The 26,157-nt window shown below is 48.7% G+C and overlaps 1 protein-coding gene across 1 annotated transcript; it reads left to right on the top strand.

The window, feature by feature from the left end:
* Positions 1 to 1,217: 1,217 nt before the first annotated feature.
* Positions 1,218 to 24,683, top strand: PRPH2 (peripherin 2). The gene is made up of 3 exons (XM_025384159.1): positions 1,218 to 2,085; positions 19,778 to 20,024; positions 22,798 to 24,683. The coding sequence occupies exons 1-3, from the start codon at positions 1,505 to 1,507 to the stop codon at positions 23,008 to 23,010; spliced, it is 1,041 nt and encodes a 346-aa protein (XP_025239944.1). The 5' UTR covers positions 1,218 to 1,504; the 3' UTR covers positions 23,011 to 24,683.
* Positions 24,684 to 26,157: the final 1,474 nt, after the last annotated feature.

Genomic DNA, 26,157 nt, shown 5'->3' with positions numbered 1-26,157 from the left:
GGGGTTTCACCATGTTGGCCAGGCTGGTCTTGAACCCCTGACCTCAAGTGATCTACTCACCTTGGCCTCCCAAACTGCTGGGATTACAGGTGTGAGCCATCGTGCCCGGCCAATTTTGGTCTTTTACTATTGTTTGGATTTGCGTTTTTCTGCTTATTACTCAAGTTGAGATCTTTTCCAGATTATTGGACTTTTCAAGTTTCCTTATGAATTGTCTCTTCCTGGGTTTTGCCTACTTTTCCAGTTGATTGTTGATCTTTTGATTGTGAATTTTTGTTTATTGTGAATTTGTGGGACTTAAAACATTTTTGCATATTAATTCTTTTTTTTTAGACAGAGTCTCACTGTAGCCCAGGCTGGAGCACAATGGGGCGATGTCAGTTCACTGCAACCTGCACCTCCTGGGTTCAAGCGATCCACCTGCCTTGGCCTCCCAAAGTACTGGGATTACAGTCATGAGCCACCATGCCTGGCCACTATATATTACTTTTTAATTTCACAAGTTGCAAATGTTTTCTCACAATCTGTCACTTTCTTTCTTTCCTTCCTTCTTCTCTTTCTTTTCTTTTCTTTTCTTTTTTTTTTTTAATTTGAGACAGGGCCTAACTCTGTCACCCAGGCTGGAGTGCAGTGGCATGATCACGGCTCACTACAGCCTTGACCTCCCCAGGCTCAGGTGATCTTGCCACCTCAGCCTCCAGAGTAGCCGGGAGAACTACAGGTGCGTGCCATCATGCCCAACTAATTTTTTTTTTTTTTTTTTTTTTTTTTTTTTTTTTTTTTTGTGGAGACAGGGTCTTCCTATATAGCCCAGGCTGGTCTTGAACTCCTGGGCTCAAGCAATCCACCCAACTTGGCCTCCCAAAGTGCTGGGATTATAGGCGTGAGCCACTGTGCTTGGCCCTGTCATTTCTTTTTTCAAAGAGGATAACAATTTATTTGACCTACAGAAAGTTTTAAATGTTGAAGGAGATTGGCCTGGAAATGTGCTTTTGGGGAGCAACATGGTCTGAGCCAGACCTCCAGATACAGCCCATTCTTTTGGCCATTCTTGCCCTTTGCTCCTGATTCTCCAAGCTGTACCCAGAGCTCTCTGGTCCAGCATGTACCTGGAGGCTGCTTTTGACCATGTTTTGAGAGCGGCATGGCTTTATCTAATGGGATGAACCTGGCTAAAGAGATTAGCAAAACGTCTTGTGGATCCCACTTTTAATCTGCAGCATTCAGGCTGCCCCTTCCTGGCTGGGAAGGGCGCTGAAGAAACAACGCCCAGGACCAGGACTAGCCCCTGCTCAAGCTGAGATTCTGAGACCCCTGCCACCACTACTGCATTTGCAGGGATCCCAGGCTAGGAGGGCTCGACATGGGCAGCCCCCAGGGCAGCTCCCTACAGCTTGGGCCATCTGCACTTTTCCCAAGGCCCTAAGTCATCCGCCTCTGGGCTCGTTAAGGTTTGGGGTGGGAGCTGTGCCGCAGGAAGCAACCCGGACTACACTCGGCAAGCATGGCGCTACTGAAAGTCAAGTTTGACCAGAAGAAGCGGGTCAAGTTGGCCCAAGGGCTCTGGCTCATGAACTGGTTCTCTGTGCTGGCTGGTATCATCATCTTCAGCCTAGGACTGTTCCTGAAGATTGAACTCCGAAAGAGGAGCGATGTGATGAATAATTCCGAGAGCCATTTTGTGCCCAACTCATTGATAGGGATGGGGGTGCTATCCTGTGTCTTCAACTCTCTGGCTGGGAAGATCTGCTACGACGCCCTGGACCCGGCCAAGTACGCCAGATGGAAGCCCTGGCTGAAGCCATACCTGGCTATCTGTGTCCTCTTCAACATCGTCCTCTTCCTCGTGGCTCTCTGCTGCTTTCTGCTGCGGGGCTCGCTGGAGAACACCCTGGGCCAAGGGCTCAAGAACGGTATGAAGTACTACCGGGACACAGACACCCCTGGCAGGTGTTTCATGAAGAAGACCATCGACATGCTGCAGATCGAGTTCAAATGCTGCGGCAACAATGGTTTTCGGGACTGGTTTGAGATTCAGTGGATCAGCAATCGCTACCTGGACTTTTCCTCCAAAGAAGTCAAAGAGTGAGTGGCTTCCAGTCCTGGGGTCAGAGCTATTAATATATCAGGGACACTGAGGCTCAGGCCTCTGAACAGCCCCTCTCCCCACACCCAGTGCCTTTTCCTCTCCATTGGGTGCACACCTTATTACTGCATATGTGAGGGTGTATCAGGTCGAACCATATGAAACTGCTAATATTCTACTTCTTTGACCCATAAAAAAATGGCAACTTCATATGGTTCAACCTAATGTTGGCTAAGGTGGGAGGAAGGTGTCAATTTATATAAGCTGTTTGGATAGGAGCTCCTTGGGAGGAAGAGCCAGGCAGGAATGTGTGTCAGCTTTATGTAGAGGGATGGAGGTCATTCATCGATCACAAATACTGAGGTGCTATTTGGCTATTTGTCTCATTCATTCAAAGTAGCTGGATTCAATCCCAGAAGTTCAAATTTCCTATTTAGGGCTGGGCACGGTGGCTCACACCTGTAATCCCAGCACTTTGGGAGGCTGAGATGGGCAGATCACGAGGTCAGGAGATTGAGACCATCCTGGCTAACACGGTGAAACCCCGTCTCTACTAAAAATACAAAAAAATTAGCCGGGCGTGGTGGTGGGCGCCTGTAGTCCCAGCTACTCAGGAGGCTGAGGCAGGAGAATGGTGTGAACCCGGGAGGCGGAGCTTGCAGTGAGCCGAGATCATGCCACTGCACTCCAGCCTGGGCGACAGAGCGAGAACCCGTTTCAAATAAATAAATAAATAAAAATAATTTTAAAAAGTAAAACAATTTCCTACTTAGTTCCCTTGTTTTCCAACCTTTCAACCCTGAGCATCCATTCCCAAGATGTTTGTCTGGATATGTTGGAAAGAGCAAGGGAAGGGGAAGTCATGAGATCTAGGCTGAAGTTTTGACTCTGTTGTTCAAGGTCTTGTGACCTTGGGCAGGTCACTAGTCACTCTGCGCTGTGGTTTGCCTATCTTTTAAATGAAGGCACTGGAATAGAATAGGTAATTTTGGAAGTCACCTCCTAGCCCTGGCTGGCACCTGGCATGCAGCAGGTACTCATCAAATGCCTGCTGGTGTTTACTTAGTAAGTCATGATAGTGCAACGTGATAAAACATTTCTAAAGTATTCTTGGCATATGTAAAAGTAAAATGCTGCGATGGGCTGTGGGAGGTGCTGGTGAAAGAGAGACTCTCAACTTCTGTGTCGGAGGGAACAGCCTGTGTGCTGGCTCCGGTGGGCTGCTCTCAACACGCCCACCAACCTGGTGCTTGAGTGACTTTTCGGGGAAAGTTACTTGCCTTGAGGCAGCCGCTCTCACTCACCTCTTCTTTCTGTCCGACTCGACCCTACCTGGCTGAGGTTAGGGGTTCAGTTATTCCTAGGGGTGATTTTTTTTTTCTTCTGAGTCAGGCTGGTAAGTCCAAAGGGAACTTGAACTCAGGGCATTGGTACCAGCAGCAGGACATGTCTGAAGCCCAAAACAACATTAATGATGCCCAAATGGCTAGCTTAGCTGCCCTGCAGATGGAAGGGACGTCACAGTGAAGGTCACTTCTTGGGATTTTATTTTCTTGTGGATGGAGATTACTGCTGCAAATCCCCAGTCAGGAGAGGATTGTAAAGGGCTGTGCCCTTCCCAGGTGACAGGTCTGCAGGGGCAGCACAAGATGCCACGATTTATATAAATCTCCCGAGGAGAGCGTGAAGCCAGGGGCACAAGCGGAATTCCTGGGGAGTGGGAGAGGCCGGTGGTAGAACCAGCCTCTGTGAGCAGATGAGAAGGGGCTTTTTATCTTTTCCTCCATCATTTCCCTTGATTGTCTCCTGCATAGAGTCAGTTCTTGGATAGATGTATTCAAATCTCTCGGTAACTCCAAGTCCCCTTTTGTATCAGAGTGAAGGAATGATCTAGGTCACTCCACTCTCAATGGTCAATGGATTCAAAAATTTCAGGCAAATATTTAGCCGAATCAAAACTCCTTCAATGTCCCATACCAACTTGTTGGTGGGAAATTTTCCAAACTCCATTGACTTGGGAAAAATTCTTCTATTACACGCACAAAAATTGCAGCAGTAATATTAAGAGAAACCAAAATAGGAAAACAAATTCAACCTAGCTTCACACCCATAACTTGATTAATACCTTTAATTTTTCTACATTTCAGTCTAGTCTTGTTCACATTTACATAGTCATACAGTGTAATCATAGTATAAAGACAATTTAGGGCCAGGCGCGGTAGCTCACGCCTGTAATCCCAGCACTTTGGGAGGCCGAGACCGGCGGATCACCTGAGGTCGGGAGTTCGAGACCAGCCTGACCAACATGGAGAAACCCCGTCTCTACTAAAAATACAAAATTAGCCAGGCATAGTGGCTCATGCCTGTAATCCCAGTTACTCAGGAGGCTGAGATGGGAGAATTGCTTGAACCTGGGAGGCAGAGGTTGCAATGAGCTGAGATCTCGCCATTGCACTCTAGCCTGGGCAACAAGAGGGAAACTCCGTCTCAAAAAACAAAAACAAAAACAAAAAAAAAACCACACACACACACACAATTTAGTGTTCCATTTTGTAATCTGATAGTATAACATTTGCATAATGTCCAAAATGATCATGTTTAATGGTTGCATAAGAAGTCTACTGAATGGCCAGGCGCGGTGGCTCAAGCCTGTAATCCCAACACTTTGGGAGGCCGAGACAGGTGGATCACGAGGTCAGGAGATCGAGACCATCCTGGCTAACATGGTGAAACCCCGTCTCTACTAAAAATACAAAAAACTAGCCGGGCGAGGTGGCGGGCGCCTGTAGTCCCAGCTACTCCGGAGGCTGAGCCAGGAGAATGGCGTAAACCTGGGAGGTGGAGCTTGCAGTGAGCTGAGATCCGGCCACTGCACTCCAGCCCGGGCTACAGAGCAAGACTCCGTCTCAAAAAAAAAAAAGAAGTCCACTGAAGCGGGGTGCAGTGACTCACATCTGTAATCCCAACACTTTAGGAGGCCAAGGTGGGTGGATCACGAGGTCAGGAGTTCGAGACCAGCCTAACCAACATAGTGAAACCCCATCTCTACTAAAAATACAGAAAATTAGCTGGGCGAGGTGGCATATACCTGTAATCTCAGCTACTCGGGAGGCTGAGGCAGGAGAATCACTTGAATCAGGGAGGTGGAGGTTGCAGTGAGCCGAGATCACGCAACTGCACTCCAGCCCGGGAGACAGTGTGAGACTCAGTCTCAAAGAAGAAGAAGAAGAAAAAAAAGAAGTCCACTGAATGAATGTACATGCTTAGGCAGGCATTCAAATTTTTATTTACCTCTATTATAAATAACACTGGAATGGGCATCTTTGAGCCTTTTACTTCTCTCTGTCTCCGTCTTTTATTTCCCTTAGGCTAAATTTCCAGGAAAAAAATGGACGTTTGGCTTTAACTTTCCACAAAGTTGGTCTTAAGACACAATTAGGGCTGGGATCAGTGGCTCATGTCTGTAATCCCAGCTCTTTGGGAGGCCAAGGTGGGAGGATCACTTGAGCTCAGGAGTTCGAGACCAGCCTGGGCAATATGATGAAACCTTGACTCTAAAAAAACAAAACAAAGCAAAACAAAACAAAACCAAAACATAAAAAAATTAGCCAGGAGTGGTGGCTTGCACCTGTGGTCCTAGCTACTCAGGAGGCTGAGGCAGGAGGCTCATTTGAGCCCAGGAGGCAGAGGTTGTAGTGAGCTGAGATCATGCCACTGCACTTCAGCCTAGGTGACAGAGTAAGACCCTATCTCAGAAAAAATAAATAAATAAATAAATGAATAAATAAAGAATTAGCATACAGGTTTCTTAGAACTGAAATGCTTTTCTCCTTTTCAAAACCTCCGGTGACCTCATACCTCAGTGGGCTGCCTGTTCTTCCAAGGGTATAGCCTGATAGGGCCACCTTTGCCGAGAGAGGATCACATTATCATTTCCCACAGACTTTTATTTTTATTTAATTAATTAATTAATAGTTATTTTGAGGCAGGGTCTCACTCTATTGCCCAGGCTGGAGTGCAGTGGCACAATATTGGCTCACTGCAACTATCACCTCCTGGGTTCAAGCTATTCTCGTGCCTCAGCCTTCCAAGCAGCTGAGATTATAGGTGTGTGTGGCACCACACTGGGCTAATTTTTTTTTTTTTTTTGAGACAGGGTCTCACTTTTTTGAGATGGTCTCACTATCCAGGCTCACTACAACTCCCACTTCTCAGGCTTAGGTGATTCTCCCACCTCAGTCTCCCAAGTACCTGGGACTACAGGTGCGAGCCACCACATCTGGCTAATTTTCTGTATTTTCAGTAGAGACAGGGTTTCGCTATGTTGCCCCCAGGTTGGTCTTGAACTCCTGAGCTCAGATCATCCACCTGCCTCAACCTCCCAAAGTGCTGGGATTACAGGCATGAGTTACCTTGTCCAGCCTCCAGCTAATTTTTCTATTTTTAGTAGAGATGGGGTTTCATCACGTTGGCCAAGCTGGTCTTAAACTTCTGGGCTCAAGTGATGCTCCTGCCTCAGCCTCCCAAAGTGCTGGGATTCCAAACATGAGCCACCGCACCCAGTCCCACAGACTTTTACATGAATCATCACTGAACAAGGCCCACAAGGGAAGTGAGGCTCCTGGGGTTATGTTCAGAAAGCTGCTCAGAGCTGGGTTTGCCTGAGGGGCAGTGCCTGAGACCAGAGCACAGCTCTTATCTAAAGTTGGTAGAAGGAATGAAAGAAGGACTGAATGAGAGACTGTGGAATGGCACCTACTCCCACCTCCAAGGAAAACTAAAACATTTTTCTGTTCACGTTTTCACGGCTTCATTTTGGAAGGTTTAGTAAGTTTACATGACAAAGCTAGCTCTCCAAAACCCATCCATGAAAAATGTAAGTTTTATATATATTTTTTTGAGATCACAAGCACTGAGAAATGGTAAGCATTTACCTTCTGGATTATCTCGGCACACCCCCGGGGCTAGGATTCTGATGGCAAAGACGTGAGGCCGGCAAAAGGGCAGGGAGAGGGAGGTTATCATCCAACAAGATCCTTCTCTTTTTTTATTTGTTGCCCAGGCTGGAGTGCAATGGTGCGATCTCAGCTCACTGCATCCTTGCCTCCCTGGTTCAATTGATTCTCCTGTCTCAGCCTCCCAAGTAGCTGGGATTACATGTGCCCGCCACCAGGTCCAGCTAATTTTTTTGTATTTTTAGTGGAGACTGGGTTTCACCATGTTGGCCAGGCTGGTCTCGACCTCCTAACCTCAAGTGATACACCCTCTTTGGCCTCCCAAAGTGCTGGGATTACAGGCGTGAGCCACTGCTCCTGGCCACCAAGATCTTTTTAAAAGAAATTTTTGGCCAGGTGCAGGCTCACGCTTGTAATCCTAGCACTTTGGGAGGCTGAGACAGGAGCATCCCTTGAGGCCAGGAGTACAAGACCAGCCTGGGCAACATAATAAGACTTCACTTCTACAAAAAAAAAAAAAAAAAAAAAAAAGGCCTGGTGAGGTGGTTCACGCTTGTAATCCTAGCACTTTGGGAGGCCGAGGCGGGTGGATCACTTGAGGTCAGAAGTTTGAGAACAGCCTGACCAACTTGGTGAAACTCTGTCTCTACTAAAAATACAAAATTAGCCGGGTGCGGTGGCTCACGCCTGTAATCCCAGCACTTTGGGAGGCCGAGGCGGGTGGATCATGAGGTCAGGAGATCAAGACCATCCTGGCTAACAAGGTGAACCCCCGTCTGTACTAAAAATGCAAAAAAAATTAGCCGGACGTAGTGGTGGGCGCCTGTAGTCCCAGCTACTCGGGAGGCTGAGGCAGGAGAATGGCATGAACCCAGGAGGCGGAGCTTGCTGTGAGCCGAGATCGCGCCACAGCACTCCAGCCTGGGCAGAGCAAGACTCCGTCTCAAAAAAAAAAAAAAAAAAAAAAGAAAAAAAAAAAAAGAAAAAATTAACCAGGTTCAGTGGCACATGCCTGTAATCCCAGCTACTTGGGAGGCGGAGTCAGAATTGCTTGAATCTGGGAGGCGGAGACTGCAGTGAGCTGAGATGGTGCCATTCTACTCCAGCCTGGGCAACAAGGGCGAAACTCCATCTCAAAAAAAAGAAAAAACACCAACCAAACAAAAACAAACAAAACAAAACAAAAAAGAGCTAGGGCACAGTGGCATGCACCTGTGGTCCCTGCTACTTGGAAGGCCGAGGTGGGAGAATCGCTTGAGCCTGGGAGTTCGAGGTTGCAGTGAGCCAAGATTGCGCCACTGCACTCCAGCCTGGGTGACAGAGTGAGACCCTGCCTTAAAAAAAAGAAAAAAAAAATTATTTACTTAAAAAAAAAATAGAGATGAGGTCTCACTCTGTTGCTCAAGCTGGTCTTGAACTCCTGGTTTCAAGCAAGCATCCCACCTCAGCCTCCAGAGTACCTGGGATTATAGGCACCCACCACCATGCCAGGCAGAATTCTCCTTTTTTTTGTTTCTCCTCTCCCCATCAAATTTGGATGAGCCAACAAAGAGTTTGGGGTGAGCCTCTTTCTCCTGCTTGACCTGAGGACTGTGGGGAAGCAATCCCAGGAGAAGTGAGCTGGTCTGAGCACGGATAGCCTGGAGAAAATGCACAGGGATCCTCCGCTGACACAGACAGGGCATGGGCAGTGTGTGGTGCTACGATTTCCAGGCATTTCTGCAGGCTCTGTCCCTGGAATAACTTTCCATTCTGTGCAGTGGGCACTTCACTAGACTGGGCTAGAGAAAGTTGAGGTCTTCACCTTCTAGTATCTTCAGTCCAGCTCCTGAGAGGAGTCCAGCATTCTGGCCTCCCCAGTTGTGCCCCACCGTGGGGCCCCCAGGAACCTGAGGATAGAGTGCGTAGCCTCAGTAAGCATGGAGGGGTGGGCAGGTTTGGGAGATTTCTCAGGGGAATCTTTAAGATCCAGGCTGGCTCCTGAAGGTTCCTGTTCTAATGAATAAGATCAGGTAGAAACAATTCCATATTTTTATGGGAATTTACAAGAGTTTTGTTTGTTTGTTTCTTTGTTTTGTTTTTTGAAATGGAGTCTCACTCTATCACCCAGGCTGTGGTGCAGTGGCACGATCTCAGCTTGCTGCAACCTCCGCCTCCTGGGTTCAAGAGATTGTCCTGCCTCAGCCTCCTGAGTAGCTGGGATTACAGGCACATGCCACCACACCTGGCTAATTTTTGTATTTTTAGTAGAGACAAGGTTTCACCATGTTGGTCAGGCTGGTCTGGAACTCCTGACCTCAAGTGATCCGCCTGCCTCAGTCTCCCAAATTGCTGGGATTACAGGTGTGAGCAACGGCACCTGGCCTTACAAGAGTTTTGGCTGCTCTGTCTCAGGGGAGTAGTCCAGTGACTGCACCCCATCCCCAGCCTGCCTATGACCATGTTGCCAAGTCTTTTGGGAGAGAGAAAAGACCCAAATTTATCCTGCACAAAACCCCTCCTGGGAAGTTTTTGTCTTAATTTTTTTAGTTTTTGTTTGTTTGTTTGTTTGTTTGAGACAATCTTGCCCTGTTGCTCAGGCTGGAGTGCAGTGGCACCGTCTTGGCTCACTGCAACCTCTGCCTCTCAGGTACAACCGATTTACCTGCCTCAACCTCCTGAGTAACTGGGATTACAGACGTGTGCTACCACGCCTGGCTAATTTTTGTATTTTTAGTAGAGACAGGGGTTTCACCATGTTGCCCAGGCTGGTCTTGAACTCCTGACCTCAAGTGATCTACCCGCCTCAGCCTCCCAAAGTGCTGGGATTACAGGAGTGAGACACTGCGCCCAGCTGGTATTATTATCTCCATTTTACATATGAGAAATCTGAGGCCCAGGAGGTTAAGGGACATGCCTAAGATCACACAATAGGAAGTAGGGGAGGCAAAAAACAAAACAAAACAAAACAAAAACCAGTTTCGGCCACTTGTGGTGGCTCACACCTGTAATCCCAGCACTTTGGGAGGCTGAGGCGGATGGATCACTTGAGCCCAGGAGTTCGAGACCAGCCTGGGCAACATGGTCAAACCCCATCCCTACAAAAAATACAAAAATTAATTAGGTGTGGTGGTGTGTGCCTATAGTCTCAGCTACTCGGGAGGCTGAGGTGGGAGGATCACCTGAGCCCAAGCAATTGAGGCTGCAGTGAGCTGTGATTGCACTACTGTACTCCTGCCTGGGCAACAGAGTGAGACCCTGTCTCAAACAAAAAGAAAAAACAGCTTTATTGAGATATAATTCACATACCAAACAATGTACCCATTAAAAGTATGCAATTCAATGGTTTTTAGTATATTCACAGAGTTGGACAACCAACATTACAATCAATTTTAGAACATTTTCATCACTTCTAAGGGAAACCTTGCATTGTTTAGCTTTACTCCCTAGCCTCCCCTCCCCCTAGCCCTAAGTAACCACTCGTTTACTTTCTATATCTATAGATTTCCCTGTTCTGGACATTTCATATGAATGAGTCATATAACATTTGTCCTTTTGTGTCTGCCTTCTTTCACTTAGCATAGTGTTTTCAAAGTTCATCCACGTTGTAGCATGTATCAGAACTTCATTCCTTTTTATGGTGAAATAATATTCCATTATACAGCATGCCAGATTTTAATTCTGCTCCTTTCACCCTACTCTGCTGTTTCCCAGTGATGTTAAAGTACCTCTTGTATACCTTTGGCATTAAATGAATGTTTGTTCACTGAGTGACAGAAGCCTCAAATTATCCAGGCGGCTTGGGGTAGGGGAAGTCTTGCTTTTCTCCCTCTTCTCCCTGTCTTTCTCTTTTTTTAAATTTTATTTTATTTTTATTTTTATTTTTTATTGAGATGGAGTCTTGCTCAGTCACCCAGGCTGGAGGGCAATGCGCGATCTCGGCTCACTGAAACCTTCGCCTCCCAGGTTCAAGTGCTTCTCCTGCCTCAGCCTCCCGAGTACCTGGGATTACAGGCACCCACCATCATGCCCAGCTAATTTTTGTAATTTTGTAGAGATGGGATTTCTCCACGTTGGCCAGGCTGGTCTCAAACTCCTGACCTCAGATGATCTGCCTGCCTTGGTCTCCCAGAGCACTGAGATTACAGGTGTGAGCCACCGCTCCCAGCCTTTCCCTGTCTTTTTCTTCTCCATTTCCTCTCCCAGAAGGACAGGGAAAGGAGTGGACAGAGATGATGCAGGGTTGGAAAACATGAATGGATTAGGTTCGGATTCCAGTGCTTCTGTGCCAACATCTTAAATAATCACGAGGTGGCCCCACAGAAACTAGAAACACCATCCTGGGCTCTGCAGGGCCTGTGGTAAATGGGGTTGTCACTGGGCTTCAACCTCCCACATCTCATCTCGCTCCCCTGGCCTGGTGGTCCTGGGTGGGCCAGGAAGAGGGGGACACACTTTCGCTACACTTGGAGGAGGCTCTCAGAGGGAGGAGCCAAATCCAGGAATGCTGTCTCCCTCATTGACTCTCTCTTTTCAGAGCAAGGTGTCAGTGAAAGAGATGTATAGTTCTCTCTCTCTCTTTTTTTTTTTTTTTTGAGATGGAGTTTTACTCTATTGTCCAGGCTGGAGTGCAGTGGCACCATGTCGGCTCACTGCAACCTCTGTCTCCTGGGTTCAAGCAATTCTCCTGCCTTAGCCTCCCAAGTAGCTGAAATTACAGGCGCCCAGCACCACACCTGGCTAATTTTTATATTTTTAGTAAAGACAGGGTTTCACCATGTTGGCCAGGCTGGTCTCGAACTCCCAACCTCAGGTGATCTACCCGCCTTGGCCTCCCAAAGTGCTGGGATTACAGGTATGAGCCACCGTGCCAGGCCTGTAGTTCTCAACTGATGCTCTTTTATCTTGTTTTATTGCATTTCCAACTTCTATTATAGAAAAAAACTCAAGCTTTTACAAAATTAGAGAGTTCAGTATAATTAATTCCCATGTAGCCATCACCTAGCCAGGTGTGGTGGCAACACACCTGTAACTCCAGCTACTTGGAAGCTGAGGTGGGAGGATCACTTGAGCCCAAGGTCTCTTAGAAAAAAGGAAAAACAGATTGGGCGCATTGGCTCATGCCTGTAATCCCAGCACTTTGGGAGGCTGAGGCGGGCGGATCATGAGCTCAGGAGATTGAGACCATCCTGGCTAACACGGTGAAACCCTGTCTCTACTAAAAATACAAAAAAAATTAGCCGGGCGTGGTGGCGGGCACCTGTCGTCCCAGCTACTTGGGAGGCTGAGGCAGGAGAATGGCGTGAACCCAGGAGGTGGAGCTTGCAGTGAGCCGAGATCGTGCCACTGTACTCCAGCCTGGGTGACACAGCGAGACTCCATCTCAAACAAACAAACAAACAAACAAACAACAAAAACAAAAAAAACCCCAAAAAACAAAAGGGAAAAACAGACTTGGCACAGTGGCTCACGCCTGTAATCCCAGCACTTTGTGAGGCTGATGGGGGTGGATCCCCTGAGGTCAGGAGTTCAAGACCAGCCAGGCCAACATGGTGAAACCCCGTCTCTACTAAAAATACAAAAAAAAAAAAAAAAAAAAAATTAGCTGGGCATGGGCGTCGTGGTGAGTGCCTGTAATCCCAGCTACTTCAGAGGCTGAGGCAGAAGAATCACTTGAACCTGGGAGGCAGAGGTTGTAGTGAGCCGAGATTGCACCATTGCACCCCAGCCTGGGCAACAACAGAGAAACTCTGTCTCAAACAAAAACAAAAACTAAAAACCCAAAGACAAGAAGCCATCACCTAGGAACAAATATCAACATTTTGCCTGTTTCATATATACTACCCTCCTCCAAACACGTTCTCCCCTTCTGAATATCCTAAAGCAAATCCTGGACATACTTTCCTTTTACCTATAAATACTTTAATAGGCATCTCCAACAGACAAAGAGGCTTTATTTGTTTTTTGCCCTTTTGTTTCTGCTGAACATAAGCACAAGACCAGTCACAGTCAACAGAATTAATGGCAATATCAACCAATACCCAGTCTATGTTCAGTTTTCCCTGATAGTCTCGGAATGCTTTTTACAGTTGGTCAATTTAAGATCCAAACCAAGTCTATGCTTTGCATTTGGTTGTTTGGTTTCCTGTCTGTTTTACTAAGAAACTGGCCCCTTTTTCATGCCATGTATGTAAGAGAAACTGGGATTCTCCTGCAGAATCCCCCATAGTTTGGAAATGGGCAATTGCAGTCAAGTGGTGTTGTTTAACTTGTTCTTCTGTTCCCTGTATTTCCTCATAAACCAGTAGTCTGGGTCTAGGTGTGGTTGGATCAGGCTCAGCTGTGGCAAGAACATTTCCTACATTGCCGCTCTGTGCATCTTACCGGAGCACATGAGGAAGAACATGAGGTCTTCAGTCAGTTTACAACACTTCTTTTAAAGGTCGCAGGATGAGCAGAGCTGTAGTATCTTGGGGTGAGAGGTAGAGCCTGAGGGAGCTCAGACATTTTGGAACCAGGAACTACCAGCCAGGAAGGCCTAGCCAGGGGTCCCCAGTCTGAGGGAGAAGCTGGCACCAAGCTTTCACTGTTCACCATTCTTCCCAGAGAACCCACAGACTACATACAGGTACCTGCTTGCTCTTCTTTTTTTTTTTTTTTTTTTTTTCTTTTTTTTTTTTTTTTGAGACGGAGTCTCGCTCTGCCGCCCGGGCTGGAGTGCAGTGGCAGGATCTCGGCTCACTGCAAGCTCCGCCTCCCGGGTTCACGCCATTCTCCTGCCTCAGCCTCAGGAGTAGCTGGGACTACAGGCGTCCGCCACCTCGCCCGGCTAGTTTTTTGTATTTTTTTTAGTAGAGACGGGGTTTCACCGTGTTCGCCAGGATGGTCTCGATCTCCTGACCTCGTGATCCGCCCACCTCGGCCTCCCAAAGTGCTGGGATTACAGGCTTGAGCCACCGCGCCCGGCCCTGCTTGCTCTTCTTAAACAATTCGTAGACATCTCAGGAAGAAGATTAGAACCTGGCTAGATGGGGTGTCTCCCCTCTCAGACAGGAACTCTTTGAAGGCAGAGCTGTGTTTCCCCTTCAAATTGGGGCTCCCTGAGGATGGGGCTGTGTCTCCCTCAGACCAGGGCTCCCTGAGGATGGGGCTGTGTCTCCCCTCAGACCGGGGCTCCCTGGGGATGGGGCTGCGTTTCCCTCAAACTGGGGTTCCCTGAAGACAGGGCTGTGTCTCCCCTCAAACTGGGGCTCCTTGAGGATGGGGTTGCGTCTCCCCTCAGACTGGGGCTACCTGAGGACAGGGCTGTGTCTTCCTCAGACTGGGGCTCCCTGAGGACGGGGCTGTGTCTCCCACAGACTGGGGGTCTCTGAAGACAGGACTGTGTCTCCCTCAGACTGGGGCTGTCTGAGGACGGGGCTGTGTCTTCTCCTCATGTCACCCCTCACTGTCTGTACTACCTTACGCCCAGTGACTTACTGTCTTAGTTCACTGGGAGCTGCTGTAACAGAATACTTGAGTCTGGAAAGCTGATAAAAAGAGAGATTTATTTCTTACTGTTCTGGAGACTGGGAAGTCCAAGGTGGTGGGGCCGCATCTGCTGAGGGGCCTGAATTCATCCTTTTCCTCAGGAACCTACTCCTGTGATAATGGCATTAATCTGCTCATGAGGACAGAGCCCTCGTAATCCAGTCACCTCTCAAAGGTCCCATCTCTCGCCACTGTCATGCTGGGCCTCACGTTTCCAACACAGGAACTTTGGGGGACACATTCAAACCATAGCACTACCCAAAAAAGCCATCTTCAAAGCATACTAAACACATAGTGTGTACCCAATGCTCTACGCATGTGGTCCCATTTAATGTCCACCATCCCGTCAAGTGTTTAAAATCTCATTTCTTAGATGAGAAAACTCAGTCTCAGAGAGATTAGGCCAGTTCTCAAGGTCTCACAGGTGTCCCTCAGCCGGCGTCCTGCTTGGGGTGACCCCCTATCAGGTATACCCCTGCCCATTGCCCTATGACTGGCCTTACTGATTTGATTCACTTACTAAATTATGTTGGTTTTTCCAGAAAAACTCAGACATGATCATTTTCCCAGGCTCTATGTGCCTCACTTATGGGAGAGTGGCCTAGAACATAGGCCTTATTTTATTCAAGACCCTTTCAAACCCTAGTGACTCCTCCCCCACCGCAGAGTGAAATTCATAGCCTGGGAAACACGCGGTGGGGGAGGGATAGCTCCAGAAGTGAGAGACCCCAAGGGTTCCCAGGCTGGTGACCCAGGCAAGTCCCAGCGTTCACCAAGCTCGGCCTTTTCCCCCAGGCTGACCCGTGTTGCCCCTGGGAAGTTCCCAGTGTGAGGGAGACGCAGCCCTGTCTTCAGGAAGCCCCAGTCTGAGGGGACATGCAGCCCTATCTTCAGGGGTCCCCAGTCTGAAGGGAGACACAGCCCGTCCTCAGGGAGCCCTCAGGGGAGCCGGAGGCCCAAGCCAAAGGCCCTTCCCACACTGCTCCAGCTTGTCTTCCCACCCCTGCCCCAATTCCGTCACCCACAGCCCGGTGCCCCCCAGCGAGGGGCTGCAGAGGGACAGCTGAGCAAGACACAGTTTCTGCCTTCCCCACGCACGTGGCTGGAGTGGGGCTTTGAGCGGTGGGCAGGCAATGCCAGCCGGCAGATGCTCCGTGTTGGGACCACTACGGAGGGTACCCCACACGATCCTGCCCTCAAGGAGCCGACAGCTTCTTCACCACGGCTGGTAGAACCTGCACTGCCAACTCCCCAGTGAGGGCTGTCCCGTGATATGATATCGGGTGGCGGGCTCTGTTCTTACAACCTGATGTCAGCTCCCAGGTACTCAGAGCACGGCCCCTGGCGGCTCTTGCTTGGCCAGCTGCCCGGTGAGGTGGTTTTGCTCACAGCGCATGGCTACTATGTATTAATACCAGCACTCTTCAAGCACTCTTACATGTATCACTTCATGCAATCCTCGTGTCAACTTTGTTTTAAATATAAGGAAGCAGAGGCAGGGAGAGGTTAAGGAACTTGTCCAGAGGGATGGAGCTGGCATGTGGGCAAGCCAGGAGTAAACCCAGGCTGTCCTGCTCTTATCACCGACCTGTGCTGTCCATGCCACCCAGGGCCATCTGGTCTCTGGGCAGTGTGTTCTGCCCATGAAGTAGAGGGCAGGGATTACAGGGCGCGTGGAAACGTGTTTACCGTGACCCAGGCCACCTCATGCAGCCCTCCTAGAAAGTCTTAATCATAATAGACGGAAATCAACACGCTTCATAGAAATGGAATGCCTGTGGTCCTTGAGCACACCAAAAGATGCTCAGTTTCACTCGTAATGAGAAAAATGGAAATGAAAACAACCCCGAGATACTGTTTTCCAAAGATCAGTTTGGCAAAGATCAAAAGTCTGATCTGTGTGGATGCGGCTGTGGAGGACGGGTTCTCCTGAGCATGGCTGGTTGGGTTTGTGAACCGCCCCCTCCCCGCTCAGCCCCCCGCAGGACAGACCAGAGGAGAAATATGGCAGGTATCTGGCAAGATCACCCTTTGATGCCAGGATCCATCTTCAAGGAATTTACCTGCTCCGTATAGTCACAATATGCAAAATGACTGATTTCCATGTTTGTATTAATGAGAGACTGGGAAAACCGAAACTTCCATCAGTATGAAACTGGCTAGGACCCATGTGCCATCCAAACAATGGGAATACCATGCAGCTCTTAAAAAAAAAGAAAAAAAAATCCAGGACACTCCACTGACAGATATGAAAATATCTCAGCTGGGCGCGGTGGCTCACACCTGTAATCCCAGCACTTTGGGAGGCTGAGGCAGGCGAATCACTTGAGGTCAGGAGTTCCAGATCAGCCTGGCCAACATGACAAAACCCCGTCTCTACTGAAAATACAAAAGTTAGCTGGATGTGGTGGTGCACCACTGCACTCCAGCCTGGGTGACAGAGTGAGACTTCATCTCCCACCCCTGCCAAAAAAAAAAAAAAAAAAAAAAGATTTCCAAGATATTGCTAAGGGAAAAAAGAAAGGTTCAAGACGGTATGTATATAATGTTCTCATTTGCAGTAATAAAAAGAGAACAGGAAAAATGAAAACATGTTTGCTTGTCCATGCATGAAGCCTCTCTCTGGTGGAGCTGGCCACCGCGGTCAGGACCTGGAGGCTGAGAGATGAGGAGTGGGAGGCATTTTGTATTAAAGAGATTTTATTTAGAAGCGAAACATGGACATCTTTTAAGAGATTCGAGGCCGGGCGCGGTGGCTCAAGCCTGTAATCCCAGCACTTTGGGAGGCCGAGACGGGCGGATCACGAGGTCAGGAGATCGAGACCATCCTGGCTAACACGGTGAAACCCCGTCTCTATTAAGAAATACAAAAAAACTAGCCGGGCGAGGTGGCGGGCGCCTGTAGTCCCAGCTACTCGGGAGGCTGAGGCCGGAGAATGGCGTGAACCTGGGAGGCGGAGCTTGCAGTGAGCTGAGATCCGGCCACTGCACTCCAGCCTGGGTAACAGAGCAAGACTCCGTCTCAAAAAAAAAAAAAAAAAAAAAAAAAAAAAAAAAAAGAGATTCGTGACCATTTCAATGAACATTGTTTAAAATAATCTCTATTGGAAACAATTATGCTCTCTATTATGTTCTAAAAGTCTATTATGTAACACATTGTTCACCTGCAACTTTTTTTTCTTTTCTTTTCTTTTTTTTTTTTTTTTTGAGACAGAGTCTCACTCTATCGCCCAGGCTGGACTACAGTGGCGTGATCTTGGCTCACTGCAACCTCTGCATCTCGGGCTCAAGTGATTCTCGTGCCTCAGCCTCCCGAGTAGCTGGGACTACAGGCATGCACCAAAACGCCTGGCTAATTTTTTTGTATTTTTATTAATTGTAGAAATGAGGTTTCACCATGTTGCCCAGGCTGGTCTCGAACTCCTGACTTCGGGTCATCTAATCACCTGGGCCTCCCAAAGTGCTGAGATTACAGGTGTGAGCTACTGCACCTGGCCTACGCGCAACTTTTTGTTTTCTTTTTTTTTTTTTTTTGAGACGGGGTCTCACTCTGTTGGCCCAGCTGGAGTGCAGTGGTGTGATCTCAGCTCACTGCAACCTCTGCCTCCCGGGTTCAAGTGATTCTCCTGCCTCAGCCTCCTGAGTAGCTGGGACTACAGGCGCGTGCCACCACGCCCAACTAATTTTTGTATTTTTAGTAGAGACGGGGTTTCACCATATTGACCAGGATGGTCTCGATCTCTTGACCGAGAGACAGTCTCGGTCTCTTGATCTTGATCTCTTGGTCTCGTGATCTGCCCACCTCCGCCTCCCAAAGTGCTGGGATTACAGGCGTGAGCCACCGCGCCTGCCCACAACTTTTTATTTAGATGACAAGCACACAGTCAAGTGCACAAATCTTTTTTTTTTTTTCAAGAGACAGTCTTGTTCTGTTGCCCAGGCTGAGTGCAGTGCAGTGGTGTGATCATAGCTCATTGCTGCCTTGAACTCCTGGGCTCCAGCGATCCTCCTGCCTTGGCCTCACAAAGTGCTGGGATTACAGACTTGAGCCACCATGCCCAGCCAAATGCACGAATCCCAAGTGTGCAGCTCAATGAGTTTTGACACATGAAACACCTGGGTAATCACACCCAGGTCAGGTAGAACATACCCAGCCTGTCTGAGGGGAAGGGGAGACTTTTCACTGTAAAGATCCCTTTTGAATTCTGAACCTGTGTGAATGTATAGTAAGCTCTAAATAAATATACAAAAAAAATATAGAAGTGCAGCCCGGGCGCGGTGGCTCAAGCCTGTAATCCCAGCACTTTGGGAGGCCGAGACGGGCGGATCACGAGGTCAGGAGATCGAGACCATCCTGGCGAACACGGTGAAACCCCGTCTCAACTAAAAAATACAAAAAACTAGCCAGGCGAGGTGGCGGGCGCCTGTAGTCCCAGCTACTCGGGAGGCTGAGGCCGGAGAATGGCGTGAACCTGGGAGGCGGAGCTTGCAGTGAGCTGAGATCAGGCCACTGCACTCCAGCCTGGGCGACAGAGCGAGACTCCGTCTCAAAAAAAAAAAAAAAAAAAAAATATATATATATATAGAAGTGCAGAAGATATGCTGGGAGCCCCACCCATCAGCCTGGAGAACCTGCTTGCAGTTGTGTCCCTTAGGTGAGTCAGGAGCTCCCCCCTGGCTGGGGGTGGAGTCCTCTGAGGGCAAGGACTGTGCCTGCCTCCGGTCTCCATCCCCTGCCTTTGCACAGGCCCTGGACCTGAGCAGGCCTTCTGGAAACACCTGGCTGGAAAGGGCCTGGGCCACCAGTGACCTGTAAGGGGGAGATGAGGTTGGTGAGGGAGCTGGAGCACCACCAGTGGCAGCCAGATGCTTGTCCATCAACAGCTCCTGTCCTGCTGCTCCTCCTCCCCCCCAGGCATGGCCCCAAGAAAGGGCCTGGCAGCACAGAGTGGTTGGGTGAATTTCTGTACTCCCTATTGACTTGAGTCTTGGATTACCATCTGCCTCAACCCTCTAGACCATAAGGTCGAGGAAGGCAGGGGCATTTATTCATTGCTTTGTCTTCAGTGCCTAGAACAGTGGCTGGCATGTAGCAGGTGCACAGCAAATATATACCAAGCGTGTGAGTGAATGACTATTCCAGGCTTCCAGAGGCAGGGGATGGGAGGAAGTGGTCCCTGGTGAGAAGCCCAGGAAGCCCATCTCCAGTTGTCTCTTTCCCTTCCAGTCGAATCAAGAGCAACGTGGATGGGCGGTACCTGGTAGATGGCGTCCCCTTCAGCTGCTGCAATCCTAGCTCGCCACGGCCCTGCATCCAGTATCAGATCACCAACAACTCAGCACACTACAGTTACGACCACCAGACGGAGGAGCTCAACCTGTGGGTGCGTGGCTGCAGGGCTGCCCTGCTCAGCTACTACAGCAGCCTCATGAACTCCATGGGGGTCGTCACACTCCTCATTTGGCTCTTCGAGGTAGGCCCTGGGCCAGCTGGGGGTGGGGGTAGGGACAGCCTCTGGCCCCTTCGGGTCTAATGGGGGCAGAGCCAGGCCTGGAGAGAGCATGCCTCCCTCCTTGGAAACAGCCTTCAGTGAGGCTGTGAGTCAGATCAGCCTGGGCTTGAACACCACCCAGTGCCTCCACCTTTTATTTATTTATTCATTTATTTAGTTTTTGGTTTCTTTCCCACCACTTAAATTTTTTTTTTTTTTTTTTTGAGACTGAGTCTCTCTCTGTTGCCCAGGCTGGAGTGCAGTGGCATGATCTTGGCTCACTGCAACCTCCTCCTCTTGGGTTCAAGTGATTCTCCTGCCTCAGCCTCCCCATAGCTGGGACTAAAGGCATGTGCCACCATGCCCGGCTAATTTTTTGTATTTTTAGTAGAGACGGGGTTTTCACTGTGTTAGCCAGGATGGTCTCGATCTCCTGACCTCGTGATCCTCCCGCCTTGGCCTCCCAAAGTGCTGGGATTACAGGCATTAGCACCGCACACAACTGACACATTTTTTTTTTTAAATTTAAGGTGAGATTTATAAAAGGTAAACAATTTGGTGTCATCTAGTTGATTTACAATGTTGTGCAACCACCTCTACCTAGTTCCAAAAGATTTCCATCAGCCCCCAAGAAAATCTCACACTCATGAAGCAGTCACCACCTCCCAACCTGCCCCCAACCCCTGACAACTATTCTCTGGATTTATGTATTTTGGACATTTCATATAAATATACCCATATTACATTTGGCTTCTTTTAGTTAGCATGCTTTGGAGGTTCATCCTGTGTCCCCACTTTTTGGTACTCAGGTCTTAGTCATTTAACCTCTCTGTTATATGGGGTGACAGCACTTAGCTTTGGGGACTATTGGGAGGCAACATGAACAGCATATGCAGGTGTTCAGAAAATGGGTACTGTTTGGATTTGGGCTTCTTGAGATGCTGGTCCCCATTTACCTGTTAGTCTAATAATGTGTGGGTTCATCTTATCCGCAACGCTCAGTTCCTCTGTAAGCTATAGGGCTTGCAATGTAAGCAAATCCTCAGTGAGTGTGCTGAATTTACTCCTTGGTTAAAGAGATACTCATTTTTAATTTTTATTATTTTAAATTGTTTATTTTTTTTTTAGAGACAAGAAGAAAAATTCACTGTGTCGCCCAGGCTGGAGTGCAGGGGCATGATCGCAGCTCACTGCAGCCTCAAACTCCTGGGCTCAGGGCTCCTCCCACCTCAGCCTTCTGAGTAGCTGGGACTATAGGCACACGCAGAGTAGCTGCAAGCGGGTGCCCTGAGTCACACTCCATAGAGTCTTTTGTAGAAATTGGGTCTTGCTCTGTTGCCCAGGCTGCTCTCTAACTCCTGGTTTCAAGCAATCCTCCTGCCTTGGTCCCCTAAAGTGCTGGGATTACAGGTGGGTGCCACTGCACCTGGCTGAGAGATCTTTCTTTCGAGACAAAGTCTTGCTTTGTCACCCAGGCTGGAGTGCACTGGCATGATGTCAGCTCACTGCAAGCTCCACCTTGTTCAAGTGATTCTCCTGTCTCAGCCTCCCAAGTAGCTGTGATTACAGGCGTGCACCACCATGCCCAGCCAGTTTTTGTATTTTTAGTAGAGATGGGGTTTTGCCATGTTGGCCAAGCTGGTCTTGAACTCCTGACCTCAAGTAATCCACCAGCCTTGGCCTCGGCCTCCCAAAGTGGTGGGATTACAGGCGTGAGCCACCATGTGCGGTCAGAGATATTTCTTAAACATGTACCTGTATGCCAGGCACTGCTCTAGGAGTTGAATGAGAGAGTGTTAGTAAATGAGGTGGCACGGTGACTCAGGGTACGTGCTTTTAGCTACCTTGAGAGCAGAAAATCCAAACTTCAAAATCCCAATGTACAAAGCCAGGAACATTTGGTGAGGAAGCTTTTTCCATTGAGGAGATTCCCAAAGATTCCTTTAAATGAGTCACCTTGCCTGTGCACCTAATGCCAGCTGGCAACATGGGGGAACCACATATCTACAACAGTAATAACAACAACAAAAAAATACAAAAATTAGCCAGGTATGGTAGCAGGCCCCTGTAATCTCAGCTATTCAAGAGGCCGAGGCACGAGAATTCCTTGAACATGGGAGACAGAGTTTGCAGTGAGCTGAGACCATGCCACTGCACTCCAGCCTGGGTGACAGGGTGAGACTCGTCTCAAAAAAAAAAAAAAAAAAAAAAAAGTACCACACAGCAGATGCAGAAAAGAGGTGACCTCTTAATTCCACCCAAAGAAGTTACTGAACCACACAATATGTGCCAAGCGACAGAGTGTAGAGGGGCACCGAGGTGAAGGAACCCAGGATTAATGCACCTGGGATGGGGGCGACCCGAGGGGGCGGGGAGGGAGGATGAGCTGCAGGGGAGCTCACCAAGGGCTGAAGATGAATTAACAGATGAACATGGAGTGGAACAAGGTTCTAGGCAGAGCATAGCAGATGGTAAAGACCTAGAGAGGAGAGAGTATGGGGCATGGGCGAACCCAAAGCAGCCCAGGGTGGCTGGAAAGGGAGGAAGAGAGGGGTCTGAGATGAGGCTGGAGGAGTCAGGTGTGTTGAGCACTGAGGGCAGGGCAGCGTGGGGCAGGCTGTCACCAATCCACATTCCACAGTGCTCAGGTTGAGTCCTCTCTGGGACCCTCATTTTGAGGCTCCTGTGGTTTCCGAATGATCCAGCTCCCAGGGATTCTCCCAGATTGTCTCTAAATCTCTTCTCCCGCCATCAGGTGACCATTACAATTGGGCTGCGCTATCTGCAGACGTCACTGGACCGTGTGTCCAACCCCGAGGAAACTGAGAGCGAGAGCGAGGGCTGGCTGCTGGAGAAGAGCGTGCCAGAGACCTGGAAGGCCTTTCTGGAGAGCGTGAAGAAGCTGGGCAAGGGCAACCAGGTGGAAGCCGAGGGCGCAGACGCAGGCCAGGCCCCAGAGGCTGGCTGAGGGCCCTGGGGCCCCTCCCTTCCCGAACACTGAGAAATAGTGGACTCAAGAAACGCGGATCTCCCCCTTGTCCAACTCTGAAAGTCTGAATCTCCCAAGGAGGGCACCATCTCACAGAGACTCTCCCTGATGGTGGAATTTAAGTTTAGGGTCCCTAAAAGCATTTAACACACAGTTGTTGAATGACTGACCCAAAATGTGAATGAGTGAGCTCCCTTCAGGCCCGCTGCCCTAGGATATGCCCTCCTGGTGACTCAGGGGCTCTCTCAGATGGCTAGCCCAGGACCCGTCTTTCTCACACGGATTTAGTCCTACCCTACAGTCACTGGCCGTATCCAAGGGCTGCTCCCCTTTTAGAATTTACCTCTTATGAGCTCCATGTTGCTTCACTCTATATCCAAAGTGTCACTTGGTGCATAAGTACAGAAGTCTGAAAAATGGCCATGTTGTCTTTTTTTTTTTTTTCAATGCCAAGATTGACAGGTTGGCCATTTGCTTAATGCCAGAAGTTGGGGGAAAGTTACACTTTTCTAAGAATAATGGACTCTTAAGGCATTGAGGGCTCTAAACAGGATTCTTTAATCATGACGCAAGAGAATTTCAAGGCAGGAGATTATTTCCCCTACCAAAAACACAGTGAAAGGCCTGCTTTTGTGTCCCATTCACATGCCCTTGGTCCCTGAGTCTGGAGTGAACCATGGGTTGAGGGTCAGGCTGCTGGCGTGTCCCAGCACCACCCCTCCCTAGGGTGCCGGGTGATCTCCTGTGGCTCATCTGTGGAAGCACTGGGGTGGGCTGCTGCCCTGCTGTGGAAGAGGAGCAACAATCAGACATGAGTCCACCCTTTGGAGACCAGGCCTCAGCTCTTGGTGGGCCCAGGGACACCCACACAGGTGGCCATCACAGCCCTATGGACAACACTAATTGTCCACAGCAAAGGGCGAGGAATTCTCTGGGAGCTTCTTCTGTTTCTTCCCCCCCAGATACCCATCTTGAAAAACACTATTTCTGGAATGCTTCTGCATCTAAGGAGATTCTTTGAGATAGCCCATCTTCCTGAGCTAGCAAATACATGAGTTTTCACTTTCTTTAGGAAAGAGAAGCTTTCAGGGGAAGGAATGATTTTGCTGACTTCCCAGACCCTGGTGACCAGACCAAGGCGGGGCCCAGCATAATTCCGCCAGTTGGATGAATATTCAAGAGAGCTCATTCCTACCTGGCTGGAGACCACAGCCAGAAGGCAAAAACCAGAAAGGGAACAGTAGATAATTTACCTCTGCTTCTGACCGATGGTGTTTGGGAATAGGTTACTTTGGACTGAGTTTGGGTTCTTTGCTGTCCTAAGAACTTCAGTGTAGAGAAAATAAGACTTCTGGTGCTGCCTGGGGTATGTTCTGGGCTTAATTCCCCCAAGCAGAAGACCAGATCCAAGATGTCTGGACACCCTGTCAGACGTTGGTCCCAAGTTTAATTAGATTTCTGAGTCTCATTGAGGCCAAGGAATGATCCCTACTGAAAAAATGCTGAGCCAGACATCTTTGGCAAAGGTCCCTGAGCTCTCGCCGTCTCTCAAGAGTGCTGAGAACCATGGTGAAAATGCTGCTTTAGGCCCACAAGTGTAACTATGCTGTTAACAGCTGTCAACAGATATTAAAATTCATACTGTATGAAAATCACTTTTGTTAAATGACTAAGCCCATTCAACATGTATCACAGAATCCCCTACTACAGCTAGTATTTGCCAAAAAGGAAAAGAAACCCACCCTAAAGGGAAGCATTGGTAACAGTCGTTAGAAACATGGCCTGCGTATCACATCACTCCATCTGGCCATCTCTTACCTGTAACAACAGTGACTATTATAGCAGTGACTATTATTATATCCAAATAATCTCAGCATTTGCTAGAGTTTGAACCAGAGCTGAATACATGGAATTTTAATGTAGTAATTTAAGCAAAACTCCAAGCCATTTTTTTTTCTCCTCTGGCCAAAACATTATTTCCTCAAACAGGGAAATATCCCTACGGGGCCAGGTTATAGGGGCAAATGTGAACAACCTGAGCATCTGAAGGTTGTTGAGAGGCCCAAGAGTGCATTGACCCTACAATATATCTCATTCATTGGTTCGGAGCAGGCTTAGGGTTAACTGCATTTTAACAGGTCTTCTCAGGTAGCCGGTAGTTGCTAGAGAAACCTGGACCATCCCTTTTGGTCACCTACCAGTGCCCAGGAAGTCTCTACTATCAGGTTTTTGCTTGTGTGTAACTTCAGTCTTTCGTTGGGCTGGTGTAAATCCTTTTCTCCTGAGGGACCCAGGCAGTTTTTTTTTTTTTTTTTTCCTTCCAAATATGGAGTTTTGCTCTTGTTGCCCAGGCTGGACTGCAATGGCATGATCTCAGCTCATTGCAACCTCTGCCTCCTGGGTTCAAGTGATTCTCCTGCCTCAGCCTTCCTACTAGCTGGGATTACAGCATTGGCCACCACACCCCACTAATTTTTATATTTTTAGTAGAGATGGGGTTTCGCCATGTTGTCCGGGCTGGTCTCGAACTCCTGTCCTTAGGTGATCTGCCTGCCTTGGCCTCCCAAAGTGCTGGGATTACAGGAGTGAGCCACTGCACCTGGCCCAGCCAGCTTTTAAAGTTCTGTCAGCATAGCCCTGGGACAGGGGTGAGGGGTGAAGACAGAGCCTTAGGACTTTCATTTTTAAAATGCTCACTCCATAGTGAAGAAACAGGTGATGACTATCCTGAATATTTGGGAAGCTGTGTCCTGGAATTTTTGGCCTCAGTTCCAGAACCCACAGCTTCTTTACAACATGCTTCAAGCCCAGGACTGAGCTGCCAGTAAATAAACCCCTAGTAACCTTAATATGGGTTAATAAGATTAGGTGCCCGCTCTGCACACTCCCCTGCCCCTCCTCATTCGGGCACCTGTTATGCTAAGCCAGCATGTTTGCAGCTTAGCCAGGGGCAATCGTGGACCAAGAAAGGGCTTTTCATCCACTACTGGCTAAAAAGATGGCTCTCAATGACAGCGCAGGCAGGCAGGCAGCAGCACTGTGTTAGGAAGAGAAAAGTGTCTGTCGAATACTATGAAAGTCCAGGGAAGAGAGAGGTGCCTTCCCAGGTCACAATGGATAGATTGG

Source organism: Theropithecus gelada, chromosome 4, assembly GCF_003255815.1.
Source record: "Theropithecus gelada isolate Dixy chromosome 4, Tgel_1.0, whole genome shotgun sequence".
NCBI lineage: Eukaryota > Metazoa > Chordata > Mammalia > Primates > Cercopithecidae > Theropithecus > Theropithecus gelada.
Note: the sequence above shows the minus strand (reverse complement) of the source record. Positions and strands in the feature narration are given on the sequence as shown.